Genomic DNA, 20790 nt, shown 5'->3' on the forward strand with positions numbered 1-20790 from the left:
TTGAGGGCCTTAACGATCACCAAATTGGCTGAAATTTTGCAGAGATGATCTACACAATATTATCTAGAAACTAGAACGTGGAGATGAGGAAATTTAATCGAAACGTGGTGCAAAAATGGAAATCCGCACCAAAACCATTGGTGCGGACGTCCGCACCTGATCAGGTCTGTATATATATATACCCCATCAAAATTCTGTTAGAATAATATAAAACTCAACTTATGCAAATCATCAAACATGTATTCTTTCACCTTGAACCCAAGTTTACTAAACATTCTAACTAGATTTACTATAGACACCCATTTCAACTAAAACCAATCCCAAATCCATACATAACACTCCAATATCCACTTCAACGCATAAGCACAATCCAACAACTGTCTAACAGTAATATTCCTATACCCGGTTAATATCGTTAGTCTTCGGAAAATCCGAAACCTAACCAACATTACTCCAAAAATTGCTAACTTTCCACCAATGGGTTTCTCTCATTTTTAGCAATTTAATAAGCATGAAAAATTGCCCAAAAAGTGGCAGCACCGCCGCCAGCTCCTCCGGTGACGGCGGTCAATCTCCGACCACCCCCAATCGTCACCAAAATTTGACAAAACCTTCCTCTCAACCCACGCAACAACTTCCTAGAAGAAGACCAATTCTAAGCCTAAACAGGTCAATCAAATCAAAAACACAATAAAGAATCCTAGAACTCCAATTATACATTTCACCCCAACAAGATCGAATTGGACCAATTCTTTTTTAGGGATTACTCACCTTGATGAGAGCTACAAGATGAGCCAAGAATCACGAACTTTGGTGGCCGGAGGAGCAATTTCCAGCAAGTGGACCATCCAGCGCTTCGGCGGGATTTCTCACTTCCGGCGGCGTCACCGACCCCATCACCGGCCCAAGAACGAAGAGGGGACGACGAGGGTCCGAACGGGACCAGTCCGGCTATCTCTGGTGGCCGGACGGCGGCAGGTGATGGTGGTGAAGCCGGCCGGTATGGGGAGACTCGGGAGGGAGGAGAGAGGAAGGAAAGAGAGTTGGGATGGGGGAGGAGGGGGGGGGGGGGGGGGTGGGGGGATGTGTTGGGCTGCTCCACACCTGGTCCAACTTTAATACCCACACAAAACTAAAGCCTACCAAAAAAATTTACCCCCAACCAAATTAGTAACTTTCGTTTTTAGACCATAACTTCTTCATACGAACTCCGATTTAAGCGTGCCACGTGTCCACGAACTCGTATTAACGTCCTCTACGACGTCCATAAAGGAAGTTTTCCCAAATTATCGACTTAACAAAAAGTCAACTTTTTGGGTCCTTTACGGTAAAACGGTTACAAGAAACAATAATTGAAAATTTACTGTAAACTTCATAAATTCACAGAACATGGCTCATCGCTCCGGAAAATAATCCAGGCATACCGGTGAGCTCGTATAAACATGTACCACGACTTCGGAGTTTTAAATCCACTATTTACCGTTTTCAGAAAAACTCGAAAACAAACTAGAGCAATCACTATTTAAATCTCCGAGCATGAAAAAAGAAAAATCTGTCGTAACTCATAACCCCGAACAGTAACCTTTTAGGTACGGGGTATTACAGGAGTAGAAGTCCATTACCTTATTTCCTATCTATACAATTCTAATTACTGCAGTATGCATGTCATTCCATTTTGTCTCTGCATTTCTAGAATTCCATATTCTTGTCTTCAGCAACAATGCTTATATATACCTTAACTGGACCTTGACTCTGTAATGCTTATATACATAGCAACATGATCAAAGTTGAGTCCACTTGCATGCATATATATATATAGCAACTTTGAAGTGTTTATACTTTTGGCTATTTTCAATTTGGCATGGACTAACTAGTTTTCATTTTTGCAGAGCATGAGAGCACTGCTTCAAGCAAGAGAAGGGGGGAAGTCCACCTCCAATTCCAAACACAAAAGAGAAGGGGGGAAGTCCGTTGCAACCGGTAATGTGAAGGTTGTTTAGGGGTTGAAATTGTATTTTGGATGTTGGATGTTTGGTGCAGCTTGTATTGCTCTGTAATATTTTTCTAGTTTGCTTGTTTAACTTTATGATGTGCGAACTAATAATGAAGCATTAGATATTGCATTTTTGCCGTCAGACATTATGGATGTTGTTGATGTCATAATTTGGTTCGACAACGAAACTTGACTTTTCAACCCATTCCACGTAAGAAGCGTTGAAATGTCAAAAAGCCACGTATGACTCTAACCTTTCAACGCACCTAAAAGTGTCTTGGCATTCCACCAAGTAACTTGGACTATCACCAAGTGGTTACCTCACCTTCTAACTAGCATGATAAGATTAGAACATATCATGACTTAACCAAGAGCCTAATCTTCCAAGGCCACGAGTTCAACCTCCAAGGCCTAAGAGCCTCAACCCTCAAGCTCTCTCTAGGACGTCCAGTAGTCGCCACCAGGCATGTCTCCTAAGCATGCCTGAGAGTGAGTCAAGGAAGAATGTGTCGTAGGTGCGCGACACGTGTCTTGACCTTCCCCACATGTCATGAAGGTATGGCTCAAGACTGACTTGATAAGAAGAGACCACATAGTGTCAACACGTGTTACCAACTCTGTCAAACCCATACCTTAGAGCCCATACCTTCATTCCACGTCACCAACCCCTCCTCCTATAAATACCAAGCTTTCCCAAGGCTGAAATCATCTCCACAACTCCATTTTTCTCTCTTCTTCCCCATTATAACTACACAACTTCTTCATTCCTCACTTCTTTCTCTAGAAACAATGCAAAAGTGTATAGGAGAGATTCTCCCTACTTTCCATCACTATGCCAAATGCCTAGTCTCCGATTTGCCACTTACTTATTAGGCACTTCTCTTTCTTCATCTATATTGTTCAAACACTGTACTGACTTGGGCGTCGGAAAGTGTTTGGCCGGCTTTAGGCTGGTCCTCCGATAACCTCCTAGCTCACATGTCAACAGGTCATTCAATGACATTCCACCAACTTGAGGAAGAGAAGGCCTAAGTCAAGTGGCAGATGTCCAACGCACGCCAAGAAGAAGGCGAGGAAGCTCACCAACTAGTGGACGAAGTCCGGGAGGAAGTCCACCAATGAAGTAAAGGAAGCTAGCTCACCTTCAAAGAGAGGAAGCCCACCACGAGGTGATACACGGAAGCCAGACATCAGCCGGCGAAAGTCCGCCAACAAAGTGGGAAGCTAGCTCACCTTCAAGGAGAGGAAGCCCACCACGAAATGGTATGTGAAGGCTCAACACCAGCCGAAGGAAGTCCACCAAAGGAGTGGAGGAAGTGAACCCATCAAGTGGAGCGTAAAGATAACATTAGTCGAAGGAAGTCCACCAAAGGAGTGGATGAACCCCACCACTTTACACGTATGATTTCAACGGAACTCTCGTTGACCCGTTGGTGCTAAAAAATGACACCAACAGATGTTATGTACTTGATGGAATATTGGATTCTTCCCGTCAAACTTAGAAGGCCATCAGAGATTTTTTTTTTTAATTTGTTAGTTGTGGGATTGGCCGAGATTAGGCTCGTCCCGTCCCAAACCCGACCAATCCCATCCCAGTTGGGATCAATTCTTAAAAACGCAAGACCCGTCCTGATCCCGTCCCATGTTCAATGTCCGGAACGGGCCGTGGGGTTACCCCAATCCCGTCTCATCCCGCCCCATGCCCACCCCTAGCAGGTACTGAACACTGGCATTTGTTGTGGATTCGTTTTCATGAATTCTCGGAGCCTAATTTGGCACTGATTAGGGATTGACTACGACATGATTCACCCGTGAATCACAAAGCTATCATTCAATACAATCAACTCATTACATTGGGCACTAGACTTAAGAGACTATGTTGGGTTAGAGTAATAAAAGTTAATAAAAAAAATAGAGACCAAAAAAAGGAAAGGGAAAAGCATGGCAGAGTTGTATGTTCATATGCATATATAAGTATGATAAGTTACTTGAGCTTATGATAGGGGCATTGCTTATTCTAATATCTTCATCTGCTTTTCAAGGTTCCAAAAGCTGTCTTGGAAACAATGGGTTGGGTTCTTAGCTAGTCTCTGCTACTTTTGCTGCTCTAGGTTCCACTACTGTTATACTGTCTGAGTGTAAGTTTAACACCGAACGGCAATATTTGAACTCCAGAGATATGAGCAGCTAGATTGCTCAATACATGCTCTGTGCCGCATATAGTGAACTAATCAAACCCGCTCGCTTCTCCGGAATAGAACGATTTAGTTGTAAGCTATTCAAAAGTCCAAGGGTTAGAATACAGTATCAATTTTACAATACTTTCGACATATATAACACAGGGTCATTGTCCAAAATGACATGTACAGTAGTATTGAGAGTAAATTTGATTCAACAATACTGAAAAGAAACCTCTCATACTTGACAAAATTCACTACAACGGATATCTTTTGAGAATTACAAAATTGGTTAACTAGTTGATTTGATAACAATACCAAATACTCCTTAATTTCTTCTCTTTCTTGGCGATATTTTGGTCAGGTGTTTTTACAAGTCTTTGATTACAGAAGGGACATGAGCATTAGGAAGATACTGTTTCTTCCTACCTCCCCGAGGGTTCCCCATGTTGTTCCCCTACCATCTCTAGTTGCCTGCAACAGACAATGCCAATTAAACATATAACAAATTCATCTAAACACACCACCATCATAGGCAAACCAATGGCTAAACTAAAATACAAATTCGCATGAGGATGTTACCATACACTCGAAAGTGAGAGTTCTTTTATATTGGTTAAGCCAAAAACAATTTGGTAGCTGAGATAGATTCAAGAATAATGAATTTGATAATCCGACAATATCATCGATGTAAACTATGCAAAACTCTGAGTAAGGCTTGAATATATTATCTATTTTTCTCTAGAAAATAGACGGAGCTTACTTTAGACCAAATGACATGACTAATTATTCATAATGCCCTTGAGAGGTTCCAAAAGCTGTCAAAGCAATGGAATCAAGATGCGTTTTGACTTGCCAAAACTTTATTTTGCATCAAACTTTAAGAATATCTTTGCTCTTTTAAGCCTTTTGATGAAGACTCTTACCTGAGCTATTTAATAGTCCATATTTAATCGTCTTTTTATTTACATCTCTATAGTTTATTACCATTCTGGTTTTTCCTTTTAATTGTTCTGCATGATTTCTTACTAAAAAGGCCGGAGCGTGATTGAGACTATTTGAAGGCTTAATTAGTTTCTTTTCAAGCAGCTCTTGGATTTGGTTTTCCATTTCTTTTATATATTCTTTGTATTGAGGAATGGCTTTAACATGGCAAATAGCATTTTGATCATGCATCTTTAGCTGACAATATATTACGTCTCTATCCAAATACAACAAAGGATCTTCACTGATTACTGATCTCAGAAAGTCTTCTATTTTTGCGAGAGTTAACACATTTGCTCTATTTTGTTAGCATAAACTTTTAAGTTATGCTCTCTGATGTATTCTTCTTATCTATCAGAACTCTCATTGTCATAATTAGATTCTTCTTCAAATTCAGAGTTTTCCACTAATTCAGAGTCTCCTGAAGTTGTCGCTTCATTTACCAATATTTCGCTATGACCCTTCAACTGATCTTTTAACAGTAAAACCGGCTAAAAAACTTGCTTGTAATCATCACTCTTCGCTGGTGACTTCTAATATTGTTTGGTAAATTCTTTATTTGTAATACTCACTGCATTTGTGAGGCGAGATTCCTAACAATTTTTTTTATTTTTTTCAAATCTAATCATTTGTTGGGTTTGAGTTACTGTTTATTGAAGAAGAAAGTCATTTCCAATCAACAAATCAATGCCTTGGCTTTCACATTGTCAGATTGTTCTAATGTAAAAGTTTTCTCCTTCTAAAGAAACTTTAACATTTTGAGTCATTGTGTCTATGACTATTTCATTTTCACCCATTGTGATTCTAGTAACCGTTTTTGGAGATCATTCTCGGTATTCTTCAAGGATAGCATATCTTTTAGCAAGACTATATTCTAAACCATTATCTACAAAGACGTGTAGATGATACTTTTTGTAGTTAAGAAACTTCAGTCCTATTGTTATATAGTTACTGTATCTGTTTGTTTGGACTTGCTTTACATGTTCTTTTTTTGCTGGAGTACCAAGTAATTCTATAACGGTGTGTTTGAATGCGGGTGAATTTCCAGGAATTTAATCAAAAATAAGAAATTCTCAATTTTTAGGACCATTTCTCCCGTTTGGATTTTTATCTAATGAAATTAGCAATTACCACGGGAAAATAATTGTGGAATTTAGAAGTTTAAATTCTCCACTTACTTGAATTACTCACAAAATATGCGTCATTTGTCAATTCTTTTAACTGGGGTTAGTCTAAATACAAATCTTTGTCATTTTAAAACTCTACATCATGAAATCCAACAATAGAATTCTCAATTAAAGGAATTTAAATTCATGGAATTTTAATTCCCATGATTTTGAAATTTCTATGGAATTGAAATTACTTTATCCAAACACAACGTAAAAAGATTGGTATCTCTTACAGTAGTTTCTTTGATGGATTCTCTTAATTCCTTGTTCTAACTTAATGAAGTCACTAACTTCATCTTTTTTATATCATTTTCAAAGTTTTGCCCTTTGCTCTTTTTTATGATCATGGAATATATTATATTTCTATTCTACCATATGAGCATCACTATCTTTTGTCTTTCTTCTTAATTTAGCAATGAAGCACTCTTGATGATAAGTTTCTCCCTTACTTTTACAATACATAGGAATTGTGATGTGATCATCGCATTTACAATTGTCACATGTAAATTAACCTGGATTGGGATGGAACGTACTGATAGTATTAGAAGTTTCTTCCTTCTAATTTTGGATTAATATGAATATAGGACGAGATCCTATATTCTCTTCTTCTTTAAAAGTTTCTAAAGTGCTTTCGGTTTCACTTTCTAAAGAGTAATCAAAAGAATATATAGATTCATTCTCTTCATAAAAATAAGCGATTTCATAACCATATTTGATAGTATTGATTTTCTTGAATATGCCTTGTATGAAAGCACATTCAGTGACGTAGCCAAAAATCTCACTTAGAAGGGTCAAGTTTAATTAACTATATAATAAAATTTATCTTCAGTCATTCTCTAGTGATGACATAATTTTGCTTAAGAAAATGACACAAACTTAATTTCAACAATAATTTTGTTCTATATACTAATTCGTAAATGAACATTGCTCCTAGAAAACTATTAAATCATCTCGAATAAACTTTGGATTTTTAGAATTTCATACACGATAAATATCAAAAAGAATGTGTTACGTTTTCTTTTTGGAGAGATAATGTCGATGCATAGTAAACATTAGAGCATCTCCAACAGCTTCCCTAAAATTTCTTTAAAATTGAGAAGCCGAAGACAAAATCTTCAAAAATATTATGCTCAAACTTAAACAACTTCTCCATTTTTGAGAATTAAACATTTATTACAACAATAAAATATGTTACCTCATTATTAACAAATAAATTATTTATTTTATTGTAATACTAATAAAATATTTTATATTTGTTTTCTTCTCGTGAAAAATTTACTTTTGGAAAAGAAAAACTTTGTCGCAAATTTAGAGAATGAATCATTCTCTTTTTTCTTGTCTATACTCATTTTGAGGAATGAGATGAGAAGCTGCTGGACCTAAAAAGGGTAAAATATTTCCTCTAAAATTGAGGAAATCGAGAAAATAAGGAAATTGTTAGAGAGGCTCTACAGTGTTTTTTTTTCAACCAAAAAAAAAAATTATGATATGAAAGCAACAAAATATGGTGTGTTAATATTTGCGGTCTTGCATCCCCATAAAAAAAAATATATAAAAAAAAAATTAACCCAAATATGGGCCCTAGTTAGGCTACGTTTCTGCGTTAAGCAGTTTGTATCTCTTAGTTGTATTCTGGGGTCTGAACCCACCGCCCATTTCCGTGTCTCAGTCAGACCTTCGCTTCGAAGAGACAAAGGTGGGAGCTTTACCCAGATACAAGGTTAGGGTTTTGCCTTCTTAAACGTGAGGGCATCTTTCCCTATTTTCATCTAGGTATTCTGTGCTTTAATGTGGGCTTTTCAATTTGTTCAAGTTCAATGATCGATTTTTTACTGAGGAATCGAAATTGTTTACCCTCAACATTAAAATCATATAAGCTTAACCCGATCAAAAAGTTCAATCTCCAAATCAGTCTGTATATTTGATCAGTAATCGACTGTCCGTACGACAACTACATCTACAAAGGCACCAACTACTTTGTCTCCCATATCTGATTCCAGGGTGGGTTCTTGAATCTTTTTAGTTTGAATTTCATATTGGGTTCTCTCTGTTTGGTTTCAATTGCTTGCTTCAGATGTTAGGACCTGTTTTGGGGTTTTAGATTTCTGTACTTGTATTATTTCTTGAATTTGATATCCTAAGAATGTGCTTATATTTGTTTTGGGGTTTGATGTTTATATCGTGCAAGTCACAATGTTATTGGGAATCTGGCAATTTCGTTCTTCCTTACTGAACATGTATGGCGACATTAGAATAACTTTTGTCATGGGTCTTGTGCAATTAGAACAGAAAAGGGCTCTGATGACCAATACATGTGCAAAATATATGTGGATTAACTCACTTTGTATAAGTTTTGCCGTTGCTTTACTGTCTTCGCATTGCAGAACACATCTAGAGTTGTATTGTTGCTTATAAATTCCAATTTTCTGAGTTAAGAAGGAATAACCATAGTCTACTCTTTTGAAATATCAGTATGCAATTACATAGGGGACTTGGCTAATTGATGTAAAATGTACTTTTGCTTATAATCCTTTGTTTGGGGAGTAAGAATATAGTGAATCAGACAACGACAAAGGTGGATTGTGTTCCGGCGAATGGAGGCGGATTTTCTACGATGCCGATTAATGTGGGCCTTTAACTATTTTGTCCCAGTTTAGTATATTGGTACAGGGTCATTACCAACCAATACCAACCGTATACCAAGAAATTGGTATACCAACTTTAGCGGCTGGTTTTGGTAGAGGATTTTGCCTACTATTTATAAGTTGGTTGGTACATGGTATTGGTAAACAAAATCAGTATACCTACCAATGCCAGTCCTAACAATGAGGCGGCCATTGGTTGAAATTCAGAAAAATAAAAAAATAAAAAAAAATAAGTGTAATGTGTGAGCTGAGCTTTAGCGTTGGTGTAGCAGGATCACTGGTGTAAATTGATAGTCCAGAGATATGTTCAGCTTTAGTTTTTATGTCATAGCATGATATCGTGCATCTGTCTGTTTTGGTATTTTTGAGATTCATCCACTCTCATCCACTCTCATGCACTCATAGTTCATTTGATTATAGGCACAATTCAAGTTTAGATGCAGAACTGAATTGGGCTATGTACCATGGATTCGATAGGTAACATTAAAAGATAATATATACCCAACATTGTTTGATGGATGAGCTAGCATGAGGAAGCTTAATAAAAGCTTAGTGTAGTTTCACTTTCTCTTAGATGTTGAAATTCTATTTATTTGAAAATTAATTGGTCTTAAACTTGGAATTTTTGTGGCAGTTCTGTCCTGACAATTGCACTTAAATGGATGAAAGTTCCTTTTCCTTCATTCATGGATATAGTCGTGATCCTTTATGGGTCGCAATATGGTGTTTGGTAAAAGAAATACCGAGTTTGTTGTCAGGACTAATTTACAAATATGTTGGTCACAAATTCACAATTGACTTGAGCAATTAAAATCTTCTCTACATTTAATCTACCATTTATTGGATTTTTTTTTTTTTTGATTATGTGATATACTTTGGTTGTTTTCTCCATTTTTTGCTTCATTTAACTTACAATATGATTGTTTTGGTTTCAGATCGGGTACTTAAAACCATACTCATCAAAGTTTGATCCAGACTTGAAAGATGGGATTTGGAGCACTAAGGTCCTTGTGTCAACCCCTATCACGAACCCTAATTTCTCGCACCTCGACTTGCTCCATAACATCATTTGCTGCCAACTCTGTGCACCTGAAACCTGAGCGCCGCTTTGTCCCCAGTGGTCAGGCTCCATGGTTTCTTCTGATCCTGAACCATTTTCACAGCTTGACAGACACTCGTTTCCAGAAACGGCGTCCCAGTGATAAGCCTCGTCGAAAAAGATCCAGCATAAGACCTCCTGGTAGGCTCTTCATCCTAGATGGCCCTTCTAATGTGAGGTTCACTCATTTGAGTAAACTAACCTTTTTGATATGTTTCACTGTTTTGAATCTGATGATTAGGTAAAAAAAAAAAAAAATTGGAAAAAGAAAAAGCAAACAAACATAGTTGGCATTCAATGTTGCGTATGTTTAGTCAGTTGATTTTGATATACAGGATTATGAATTTTGGGAAATGATTTAGTTGGAAAGTTGGCTTAAATCTAAGACAGTTGTATCACTATATCCATACAGGACCATATGCTGGGGTTCAGGATGTTCCTGGTGAACCAGTAGTGCCTAGCAGACCCAATGAAGGTAGTGTGAAGAGGAGGAATGAGAAGAAGCGCATGAGGCAGCGCCATGCATTTATTTTGGTATGTATTTTATTAACTTTTTCACCACTCTATTAGGTTCAGTCATTTTCATTCTATACTGATTTTGGCGGTACAAGTTATGTACATACTAGAAATAGAAGATTGTTGCAGATGAAAATAACTCGGACTTTGTTCTAGGAATCTTTGTCGTATGCTGAACTTTGTATGCCTTACTAGGAAGGTGGTTAAGTTTTCTGATCTATAACAAAGGACTTCATTCTCGATACCAATTGCACTTGCTCATGTTTAATTTCTGCATGTTTAATTGTGTATTAATTATCCACACACTTGATTGGAGTTTAGATGGACTAGGTGGGTGAGGAAGCTTTGGTCTAGTAAAGTAGGCTTGCAAATTAATGCTTAACGAATCAGTAGCGCACAGGTGACGCTTCATATCAGTGTACCTTGCAAATGTCCCTGTGAAAAAATGATTTATCTAGCAAAAGAAAAAGCCAAGTTATCAATATCTCTTGATGTACAGTTCTGTAGATTGAGCATCATACATTTTCTTTGGTGACATTTGCACTTTTTGGAGAGTTCGTAACTGATTAAAGGATATTGTACCCAGGACAAGAGAATATGTTTCCCCTTTTTCTGTCATTTGTTGTTAACTGGGCTGAGCTTTTCTTTGCTCTTGTTCTTTAAAAAGACTCTTGTCATCTATTGTTGTTTTCTATTAGCAAATACTATGAATTAAGGAAGCTTCTTGTCAGGTGTTGTACTTTTCTCTTAAGTATTTTCAACTTCTTGTCCCAGGATGCTCCATCCCTCTCCATGTACATTGAGCACTAACCTTTGCTTTTTTTTTCAAGTCCTTTCTGTCTGATCTTTCTCTAATGTGGATTATGTTTTGATTTATCCAGTCAGAGAAAAAGAAGAGGAAAGCTCTGGTACAAGAAGCCAAAAGAAAGAAAAACATTAAGAGAATTGAGAATAAAATGGCGGCAGTTGCAAGAGACAGAGCGTGGGCTCAGAGGCTGGCTGAGCTGCAGCAGTTGGAGGAAGAGAAGAAGAAACCCATGGCTTAAGATCTTGTCGTCAAACCTTATTCCCGATGGTAGGTTACTCTTGTCATTGTTCTCTGTTGCCATTGAACATTTATGCTAGTTTTCTTAAGCTTGTTTCGTTGAGTTTTCTAAATCTCATTTTGTCGTTTGTCCATTCATAGGTAACCCCTGCAGAGATGGACTAATTTTGCTTCTCTAAATAGTGGATTGGGTCCAGGACCTTTGGCTTGCTGTGACGACAGTTCTGCAACATTAGTGTTTTGCAGGTGTCTTTCGCACAACAGATTCATTTTATATTTTTCTGATACCATTGAACATTCAAGATAGTTTCTTTAGGCTTGTTCCATTTTGTGACAGTTTTAAAAGCGTGGTAAACATTAGTCATATGAGGTTCACACTATAGAACTGTCATTTTTTTTTACTGATAAGACTCATAAGAGTGTTCCCAGAGGCGCTCACTTTTAATTACAGCATCATTTATCATCTACAAATTAAAATCCTACTGTTTATACTAAGTCACTAACCCCATCTCACCTCCATTCCTCCTTTTAGAGCATTTTGATAACTCGATAGTGCCAAGTGGCTTGGGAAAATAGTGAACTGCCATCCCCTTGTGGCTTGCGGCCAATCGGCCATGGTTCTTGTCACTATAATCTGTGCTGCCTAATACCCTTCATGAACCATTTCACCGTGTCTTCATGAACCATTTCACCGTGACGATAGGTAATTGCAAAACATAGAATTTCTGGCAAGATTGATGCGCAACAATAATCACAAACATTGATACATAGCTACCGACTTTGGCAAAATTTTAGCAACTCCAACAATCCCATTGATATGAAATTAGAGCAGAGAGATTCTGCCAAAAGGAGTCGCAGTGGGGAATAGTGATGTTGCCTGATGTGGCCGGTTGGTAGTGTTCACAGCCCTGGTTGGCATGGTGGGGGAATTGGTGAGAAAAGAAGAAGAAGGGTGCAAGCATAATTCTGGTTTCCTTTTGGTAGCATCCGGGAAGCTAGAACTGTAGTGTTACGTGAACTCAGATGGCAAATTGAGAATGGGGACTGTTGATATCTAGCATGATCCCTGGCTTCAATTCTTTTCCTAGATGCCCTTCTCAAGGTGTGCTCCAAAATAAGTCGCGGAATTGATAGACCATGATACAAGAAAGTGGGACGTTGGTTTACAGAGACTTCATTTTGAGGGTATTTTCACTCTGTCGTCGGGCTTCAAATGACAGGTTGGTTTGGCACTTTCAGGGTATTTTCACTGCAAATAGTTTTGCTCGTGGATATTGCATTGGGACTAGTTTTGAGCCTCCGGCACCAAGCGACACTTATAAAGAGCTGTGGGCAGCAGTTTGGTAAGCGAAAATGCCACCAACAGCTACATGCATGGAGGATGTGTTTGGATATCCTGCCTAATTGAACTTGCCATAGTTGAGTTAGTTCAAAGGATTATTTGGGCGATGCAAGCTGTTTGTTATGTGCTCATATATGGACTAGAGATGGTGGTCATTTGTTTAGTGTTGTTATGCATCAGAAGCTTGGTTAGCAGATGCGCTGCCAGTGCCTTCGGTGGTAGTAGATGATTTGAAGGATTGGTTGCTATTGTTTACTAAGACCTTCAGTGAGCAATCCAAGGCCTTAAGGGTTATTTGAAAGAATCCGAATGCCCAGATGTGGGAAGGTTATAGGCAGCATCCGAGTGAAGCTTACATATGTGTTGGCTGAGTGAATTTTCTAAAGCAAATACCTCTGAAGAGACTCAAGGGTACAACGAAGGGGCTGGGAGGCTCTTAACAGCTAGCTAGTTGCAGTGCTATTGTGATGGTGGTTTTCTGCTTTCTACAAACAGATGGGGAATGGGAGTTGTGATTCGTGACCATGGTGTGTCGCATTTAGGGCAGTGGCAATGAAGCAACTTGATCAAGTCGTTTCTCCTTCTCATGCTGAACTTATTGCACTTTATGAAGGTATGAAATTGGCTCAAACTCTACACCTTACCTCTTGTGAATGCATTGAAACAAGAAGCTACATATTACTCTTATTTGGGTTGGATACCTGAAGAAGTGAAAGAGACGATGAGAGGACTACATGATCAGCTATGCTCCTAGAGATGTTTACATGGTTGCACAAAGAATACTGTTCACCACATATCAAAAATGTAACCAAGAATTGGAATCTTGTTGTCTAATCACCATGAGCAACAGCCACTGGTTGAGACATCAGATTGAGGTTTTTGATTGAAGATATTATTCCTTTCCACACCCTGCTGAGCCCTCTGCCACGAGACTGGGTGTCTCCAAGATCTGCCAGTCAAACACAATGAGAGGTTGCCAAATGAAATCCATGGTTTAAGAAGAAGATGGAACAGCCCCAATGAATCTAACGTGAATCAAATATATCACCAACCCAAGCATGTAAGGGTCGGGCTTTCTGACATTGCTGTTGTTGAAGACCTATTTTGCAGTACCAAATCTATTTCTCAACAAACTATACCTCTTTCTGTTTGTCCCAGAACAATTTACTCTCATCATCCAGTATATGAGCTAATGTCAAGTCATGGCCAAGTTACCGAAAGAGAGATGATCTTTACTAACAAAGCAGAAGATCCTAGTGCGTGCTCATCTCATAGATGATTTAACAAGCAGAAGCATCAAACGACCAAAGTTATAAGGCAAATGGTACATGTCTAAATTATGCTTATCTTGATATGCCTGCATGTCAAGTCAGCACTGCACATACCGAAACAAAAAGTTGAATCCATGCACAGAGACAATTGAAGCATCAAAGCATCCAGAACTCACATTGTATCTGGCTCAATAATTAGATCTTCTCTACTTTCCAAAAAGAAACTCCCATCTTTCTCTTAGCTTCATAAGAAAACACATACTTTCCCACAATATACATAATTATTAATCTCCAGATCATGTCAATGACATACGCTTCGGATTGTCCAGAGCACATGATATGCATCGGACTGTAAGAATCCAAATAACATGGTATCTTTTGGATATGCAATTATACAAGGTCGCCTGCCTGTGGTCAAATTTGCATCTACAACTGATCCCACAGACCCACACTAACTTATTGAAGGAAAACATGCATTACTAACACTGTAGAGCTCATTGCTACATTCATTAGTCATCCAGAGCATACCGACCACATAGACAGACATCTGGCACTAAAAGATGGTTTCTTTCTATCCTGCTTCTATTCATATGTTCAGTCTTCCTACTCTTTCTGAAGAATACTAATCCCAACTCAAACATCGTGAAGATGATATCCGAAGCAACATACAGAATATACAGAACAGAAATTAACATGGTTAGCCAATAGTCAGTCGACCATTGAGGGGACAAGGGACTTTGTGACAACAATACATGAATCGGCATAATGCGACAACTGTATCGGACGTTGACCAGACGCATCAAAATTAAGCCAAAAACCATCTCCATTATGATGTGGTCAATGAAGGACTCATCAGAATGTGCTTATTTATCAAGCTGTGATCATTATATCAGCCATTGATCTATCTAAAATTCAAAGTTTTGATCTTAAGTTCTAGAGACACCTCAATAACGTCTACATAATTCAAATCAAGTTTCTAAAATTTCATATTTGGCATCCTCAAACTCCATAACATTAGCTAATTTGATTATTTTGAATTGAAGCACACAAACCCACAAAGGCTTTTATGTTATACCAACATCAATAATTAGGAAGTAGATTTTTCAGACATCAGTAATTGAATAACTAATAACACAACATTACCAATAACAAAAACAGAACAGGGAAATCTCAAGAACCACAAACCAAGCCAAAACACTAAACCAAGGTTCCACCATACGAGAGGCAACTCTTTTTATTTGGTGTTATTTGCTTTTACCTCCGGAGGAGGAGTTTGCTCCGGCCGCCCCTGCACTCTTGTCAGCCTTCTTGGCCAACTTTTCTTGAAGAGCTTTGGCATCCCTGCCATCCAAAATTCTCAAAAACATAAATAAAGATTCACAAACTGGGTTTTCTCAATGCCAAAAATAAAACAAAAACCCAAAAAGAAAAAAGGAAAAAGCAAAGAACTTGGACCTCTCTCGACGCTGTTCTGGGGTCAATCCATCGTCTTTGTTCTTGCTAGCCTTGGCCCGAGCCGCAGCTCTCTCCCGATCCTTCTCTCTCTGGTTACCGCGTGATCAAATCTCAGGTTAAAGAAAACCCAATAGAGAAAGACCAAGACTTTGGAACCTAATACTATGAAACAAACAACATACTTGAAACAGGAACGAAGTAGTGAAAAACAAAAAGAGTTATGAGATGAAAACATAAATTTTGAAGCAGATAATGAATCAAAGCAGACAAACAATGAGAAAGGATATGAGTCATGATGCGTTGGAGTGCCGGAGCCCAAGAGAAGTCAGACGGCGAGGAGAGGAAGACAGGAGGAAGAGCAAAAGCAGAGTCAATAGGGAGAAGAGGAGAAGAGATTTGGGTACCGAGTTGTAAGCTGACTGCCCCAAACCTGCACCAATCAATGTCTAGTTGGACTTGGATTATAATTATAATTTATTTTTGAAGCATCTGAGGCTCATATGAGCAAGGCATGGATTATTTATTATTTTTAATTTGTGAGAATTTTCATTTTTATCATTAATATTTGCGTGATAGAAAGTGTATGTTAAGAAAATAAATTGATCGGAAATGAGGTAATACCGTCGTAGGTGACCTCAATTACTTTAGCAATTTAGTAACAGATTCACCAAGTTAGTTTTCGAATCGAGTTTCACGAGGATATCCCGGTATAGTTAAACTATTCGCAGTCGTTAGCAAAGGAACTGTTGAGGTCATTTTGAACAGAGGCTGCTAGATTTGCTTGAATAGCTTGATTTCCTCTTTCTACCCCTTCTGAGTTCCACAACTGGGCCCAAAGCTTCAAGGAGCTTTGTGCGTGTTTTCCCCAGGATCTCTCCTGCAGTAATATTGGCTTGCTGCGGGGACGATAGCCTGCTGCGGTGACATGTTGCTTGTGATCTAGAGGCATGAACGTGATGTGGTTTTCATTGCATGATAGATGAACAAAGTACATGAAAGAGCTTGCAAGATGGCATGAGGCGTGGGAGCTAGAAGCACATGAGTTGCAGAAGATGAGAACTTGCTACGGCTAAAGGTTTGCTGCGGGGTAATCTATTACAGTGAGCAGAAAAAGGATCTGATGGTGTTTGATGGGTTTGAGGGTGTATGGAGCTTGAGAATGGTTTTGGATTGGAGGCTAGTGATGCTTGGCTTGATGCTTGAGGCTTGCTTATGTGATCAAGGATGTATTGATTGGGGTTGTATGTTCTGCTGCTTCAGTTCTCCCCTCCTTGCAGCAACTAAAGGCTTTATTTATAGGCTGGAGGGGATGAGGCTAATACACAGGTTTATGAGATAAAACCATTGGATATTAAAGAGAATTCTGTTGTTGAATTTAAATATACAAAACACAGCAGTGACCACAACATTTTGATGTGGTGTCTGTTGTGTTGTTGCGTGATGTTGGAATTGGAGTAGCAGATCTCAAGGAAATGTTAATGTGTGTTGATAGATGTGTATATTGGTATATATAACATGTGGAGTCTAGAGCTTAGAACAAAGTGAAGGAAAAAGCTAAAAGGGACTTATGCTTGGTGTAGAAAAAGATGACTTGCTGCAGGGTAAAAGCAAAGCTGATGGGGACTTGTGCTTTGGCGTAGAGGAGGATGAATTACTGCGGGGTAAAAACAAGTAATATTATTTGTGTGGCCGGAAAGCTATTGGTTTTGTGGGTCAAATAGGTAATGACTTTAAGTCTACGGATTTGGATTATCTTATCTTTGCAATCCCATTAAGCGGTTTAGATTGTTGGGCATGGATTTCGGTCCCAAGTCCAAAATCATTAACAACCAAAACCGAGAATAAGCCTTATGTACTTCCGTTACCTTCCACACCACGCCCAAGCTTGTAAGCCCCAAGAGCGTGGTTGTGGCTTGGGTCCACATGCGTGACATAAATATTCGAATAAATATGTAACTTTTGTATTTCGAATGTGATTTGCATGTGTATTTCTTTATTAAGCTTAGAATATCCATTAAGCATGAATATTGATTTTTTGGGTATCAACAGGAACTCAACTGAGGGTGGGCATAAAAACCAAAGTAAAAGAAAGGAAGAACTGGCCCGGACCGTCCCTCTAACATAGCTTTCATCGATGGTTTCAGAAATAACATGTACTTTTAGGGAATTTAATGCAGGAATTTTGACCCACAATACCCTCGAAATTGTTTTCCCCGTCATTTACAAATTCCATGGTATGGGATACCAAACTGGGAACTCAGGTAGATAGAATCATGAAATCCTGAAATTTAATTAAATTCTAGGGAATTTCCCTCTCCATCCGAACACATCATTAGTCTTTTACCAAAAAAAAAAAAAAACATCATTAGTTTCGAGACAAGGTTTTTCTGTTTTCATTATGCTCTTTTACATGAATTTGGTTTAAACATTCTTTCTTTCTTAGTTTATTACATATTTAAATTTTAAACAATCAAATTAACACTGAAATTTATCACACCTTGGTGAGTTAGGTGTGGAGCAGGTTACTGCTATGAAGAAAAAGCGTGGTCGCCTTCTTGGACGTAAGAATAGGCCTAAAGCAATTAGGCCGGCTTCTGAGGATCAGGCTTTAGGAAGCTTCAAGGCTACAGATGGGTGTATATCACAACTTCTGTAGCGATTGTCAAATGCACTCCTAGGGGTGTATCCGAATAGAGGTTAGTGGTTGTTTGAATAAGTTGGGAAAGTGTTTGGTTTCATTTTGGCTCATTCTCCGACATCGTAGCGTCAGGAAATCGTCTTTGGGTTTCTTTGGTCTAATTTTGTATTAGTTACATGTTAGGTTGTCTTTGTATTGTTATATCTTGGTTTTAGGTCAATTATACCAAAGAAATTTTTACATTATCAATGGATTGACACCCTATTTTGAAAAGAAAAAAAAAACATTGAAATTTAATCAACGAAAATAGAGTGAAGTTGTGTGAAGTCGCTGAGCACCGATAATCTCACGAATTAACATTAAATTCCATGTTTTTTTTTCACCTTTAAGGAACCAGAGATAGGAAAAAGGGAAATGTGAGGTTGTATTTTATTATTCAAAATATCTCAAAAATTTATAATTATTTCATCCAAACGCATAGTTATAAACTTAAAGTGCTTATTGATTGAGGGTATGCATTTATTCATTTCTAGTAAAAGAAATGATAGAAAATGAAGGTATGCATTTATTCATTTCTAAAGAAAGAAGAAAAAGAAGAGAAAATTTCTTCTGTCATATTCCTTATTAATTATTCTAATTATCTCATCATTAACGCTGCAAGTATTGTTTGCTTTCAGGGGCATTTGGGAGTTCCTTGTTGGGTTTTCCAGTCATTGTAGCATGGACATTCTTCTTTGTGTCCATATGTGCCCGATGGGACACACAAACATTTTTGACAACACATATTGCAGAAGAACAAACATGGCTTCTTGTGTGAAGTTGCTGAGCACCGATAATCACACGCTCCTGCACATTCTAAATAAAAGTCAAAACAAAATTAGTCACAACATCCATACATTGGATATTTTGAAACTAGGACATACAATATTTTCAATTAAAACAATCTATTTTATCTCAATTATCATGAATTCACAGTGCTATGGAGATGTTGTGAGGTGAAAATAATAAACCAGTAAAAAGGCATGATGAGTTACATACGTTCAGGTTTAAGTGATCCTTCTCCGCCTTGCTGTAAATATTAAAAAAAAACAAGTTAGATACACATAGAGATCAAGTTTACCATAAAAATTTGAAACTACGTAGCTCTAAAAATATAAGTATTAGAAACAATAAAATCTCTTATACATTTTTCAAAAAAAAAAAAATAATAAAATCTCTTATGAAAGAGTAATATCGGGTGTTTTTTCGGGCACTTTTGTTTGATGGAGTTAATACTAGTGGTTGTAATATAAGGTTTTTTTTTGCTCTAGTTTGTAGTTTCTTCTTTGGATGTCGGGGTGTACGTCTAAACATAAATCATTTTGAGCCAACTTACAGGAAAAATGGTTGCAGCAGGTGCAGCTGCCGCACTCTGATCCCATTGAGCCTACAGTGAAAAATAATGATTAATTAAGTCAAGATATATAGTTTCTTATTTATTATAACAATTTNTAGTAGTTGTTAGTATATATATATATATATATATATATATATATATATATATATAACTGATGACCATCCAATCAAAAAAAAAAAGAGAGTTTATTGGATGGTCATTCATGACAATCACCAGCAAAACTAGATCCAAAATGAGAGATAGAATTGAGGGATCAGAACCAAAATATTGGTTGCGAAGGCAAAGATGACAAGGAAAGCAATGGAAATCCATGAGAGGCTAGCCATGTTTAATTTGTGTTTTCTCTTCTAGCTACAGTGTAGTTTAATTAGAGCTCGAATATTAGAAATATGATGCACTTACACTGGCTAGGTTAAGATATATATACTGTGTGAAATGAACCGCACATTTAATGGGTGCCAAGTATATGGTAATCTCTTCAATTTTAAATATTCATCTATATAGTAAGGTATCAAGCCTACATTTTTAAAGGTAAAATATGGTCCGCAAAAAATACAGAGCTTTTATTGATCAAATGGAAGGATGGTACACCTGTTGTCCAATGTCACTAGTACATTACTGAGTTGTATGTAGCCAACTCATACATTGCTCATATTCATAAGCTAAATTACCTTATCTATGTGCAACTTCGCTGTAGGCATCTAATATTAGCCAACTCATAAATTGCTCATATTTATAAGCTAAATTAGCTAATCTATCATATGTGCAATTTTGTCGCAGCTAAATTAGTTAAGTCATATATTGCTCAAATTCATATGCAGATTATTGTATGTAAATTCACAAAAGTATTTAAGGAATGAAGAGATATTTTGAACAGATCTTTTAAAAGCATTAAATCTCATTGGACCGACACCTGCGATCCTACCTATCTTTGTAAATATTTCTTTCTGAAAATATTAATATAGGCCCAAATAATAAGAACTTAGCCGATAACATGTTTCGATCTTATTGAAACAAACACAACAATACATATGTGAATTCATACAAAAATAATAATAAT

General features: G+C 37.5%; 2 protein-coding genes across 3 annotated transcripts; one reads left to right on the forward strand and one right to left on the reverse strand.

Annotated features, from left to right (window-relative positions):
- The first annotated feature begins 7937 nt into the window (after positions 1-7937).
- On the forward strand, positions 7938-12093 carry LOC101308074. Of its 2 annotated transcripts, none has more exons than XM_004296713.1 (5): positions 7938-8043; positions 9904-10208; positions 10480-10601; positions 11465-11658; positions 11770-12093. In XM_004296713.1, the coding sequence occupies exons 2-4, from the start codon at positions 9953-9955 to the stop codon at positions 11627-11629; spliced, it is 543 nt and encodes a 180-aa protein (XP_004296761.1). In that variant the 5' UTR covers positions 7938-8043; positions 9904-9952; the 3' UTR covers positions 11630-11658; positions 11770-12093. The 2 variants fall into 2 exon arrangements, with proteins under 2 accessions (XP_004296761.1, XP_004296760.1); XM_004296712.1 differs by having other exon boundaries at positions 7979-8324.
- A 3156-nt stretch (positions 12094-15249) lies between these two features.
- Positions 15250-16187, reverse strand: LOC101308563. The gene is made up of 3 exons (XM_004296714.1): positions 15984-16187; positions 15697-15796; positions 15250-15582 (listed from the first exon to the last, which is right to left on the reverse strand). The coding sequence occupies exons 1-3, from the start codon at positions 15988-15990 to the stop codon at positions 15486-15488; spliced, it is 204 nt and encodes a 67-aa protein (XP_004296762.1). The 5' UTR covers positions 15991-16187; the 3' UTR covers positions 15250-15485.
- Between the last annotated feature and the right edge of the window lie 4603 nt (positions 16188-20790).

Source organism: Fragaria vesca, linkage group LG4, assembly GCF_000184155.1.
Source record: "Fragaria vesca subsp. vesca linkage group LG4, FraVesHawaii_1.0, whole genome shotgun sequence".
Classification (NCBI taxonomy): Eukaryota; Viridiplantae; Streptophyta; class Magnoliopsida; order Rosales; family Rosaceae; genus Fragaria; species Fragaria vesca.

Excerpts from the sequence above, each read along its gene's own strand:
- LOC101308074 (XM_004296713.1), top strand. The coding sequence starts at position 9,953 with ATGGGATTTGGAGCACTAAGGTCCTTGTGTCAACCCCTATCACGAACC. Across the intron at positions 10,209-10,479 it reads ATCCAGCATAAGACCTCCTG|GACCATATGCTGGGGTTCAG; the intron begins GTAGGCTCTTCA and ends ATATCCATACAG. Across the intron at positions 10,602-11,464 it reads AGCGCCATGCATTTATTTTG|TCAGAGAAAAAGAAGAGGAA; the intron begins GTATGTATTTTA and ends TGATTTATCCAG.
- LOC101308563 (XM_004296714.1), bottom strand. Across the intron at positions 15,583-15,696 it reads CCAGAACAGCGTCGAGAGAG|GGATGCCAAAGCTCTTCAAG; the intron begins GTCCAAGTTCTT and ends TTTGGATGGCAG.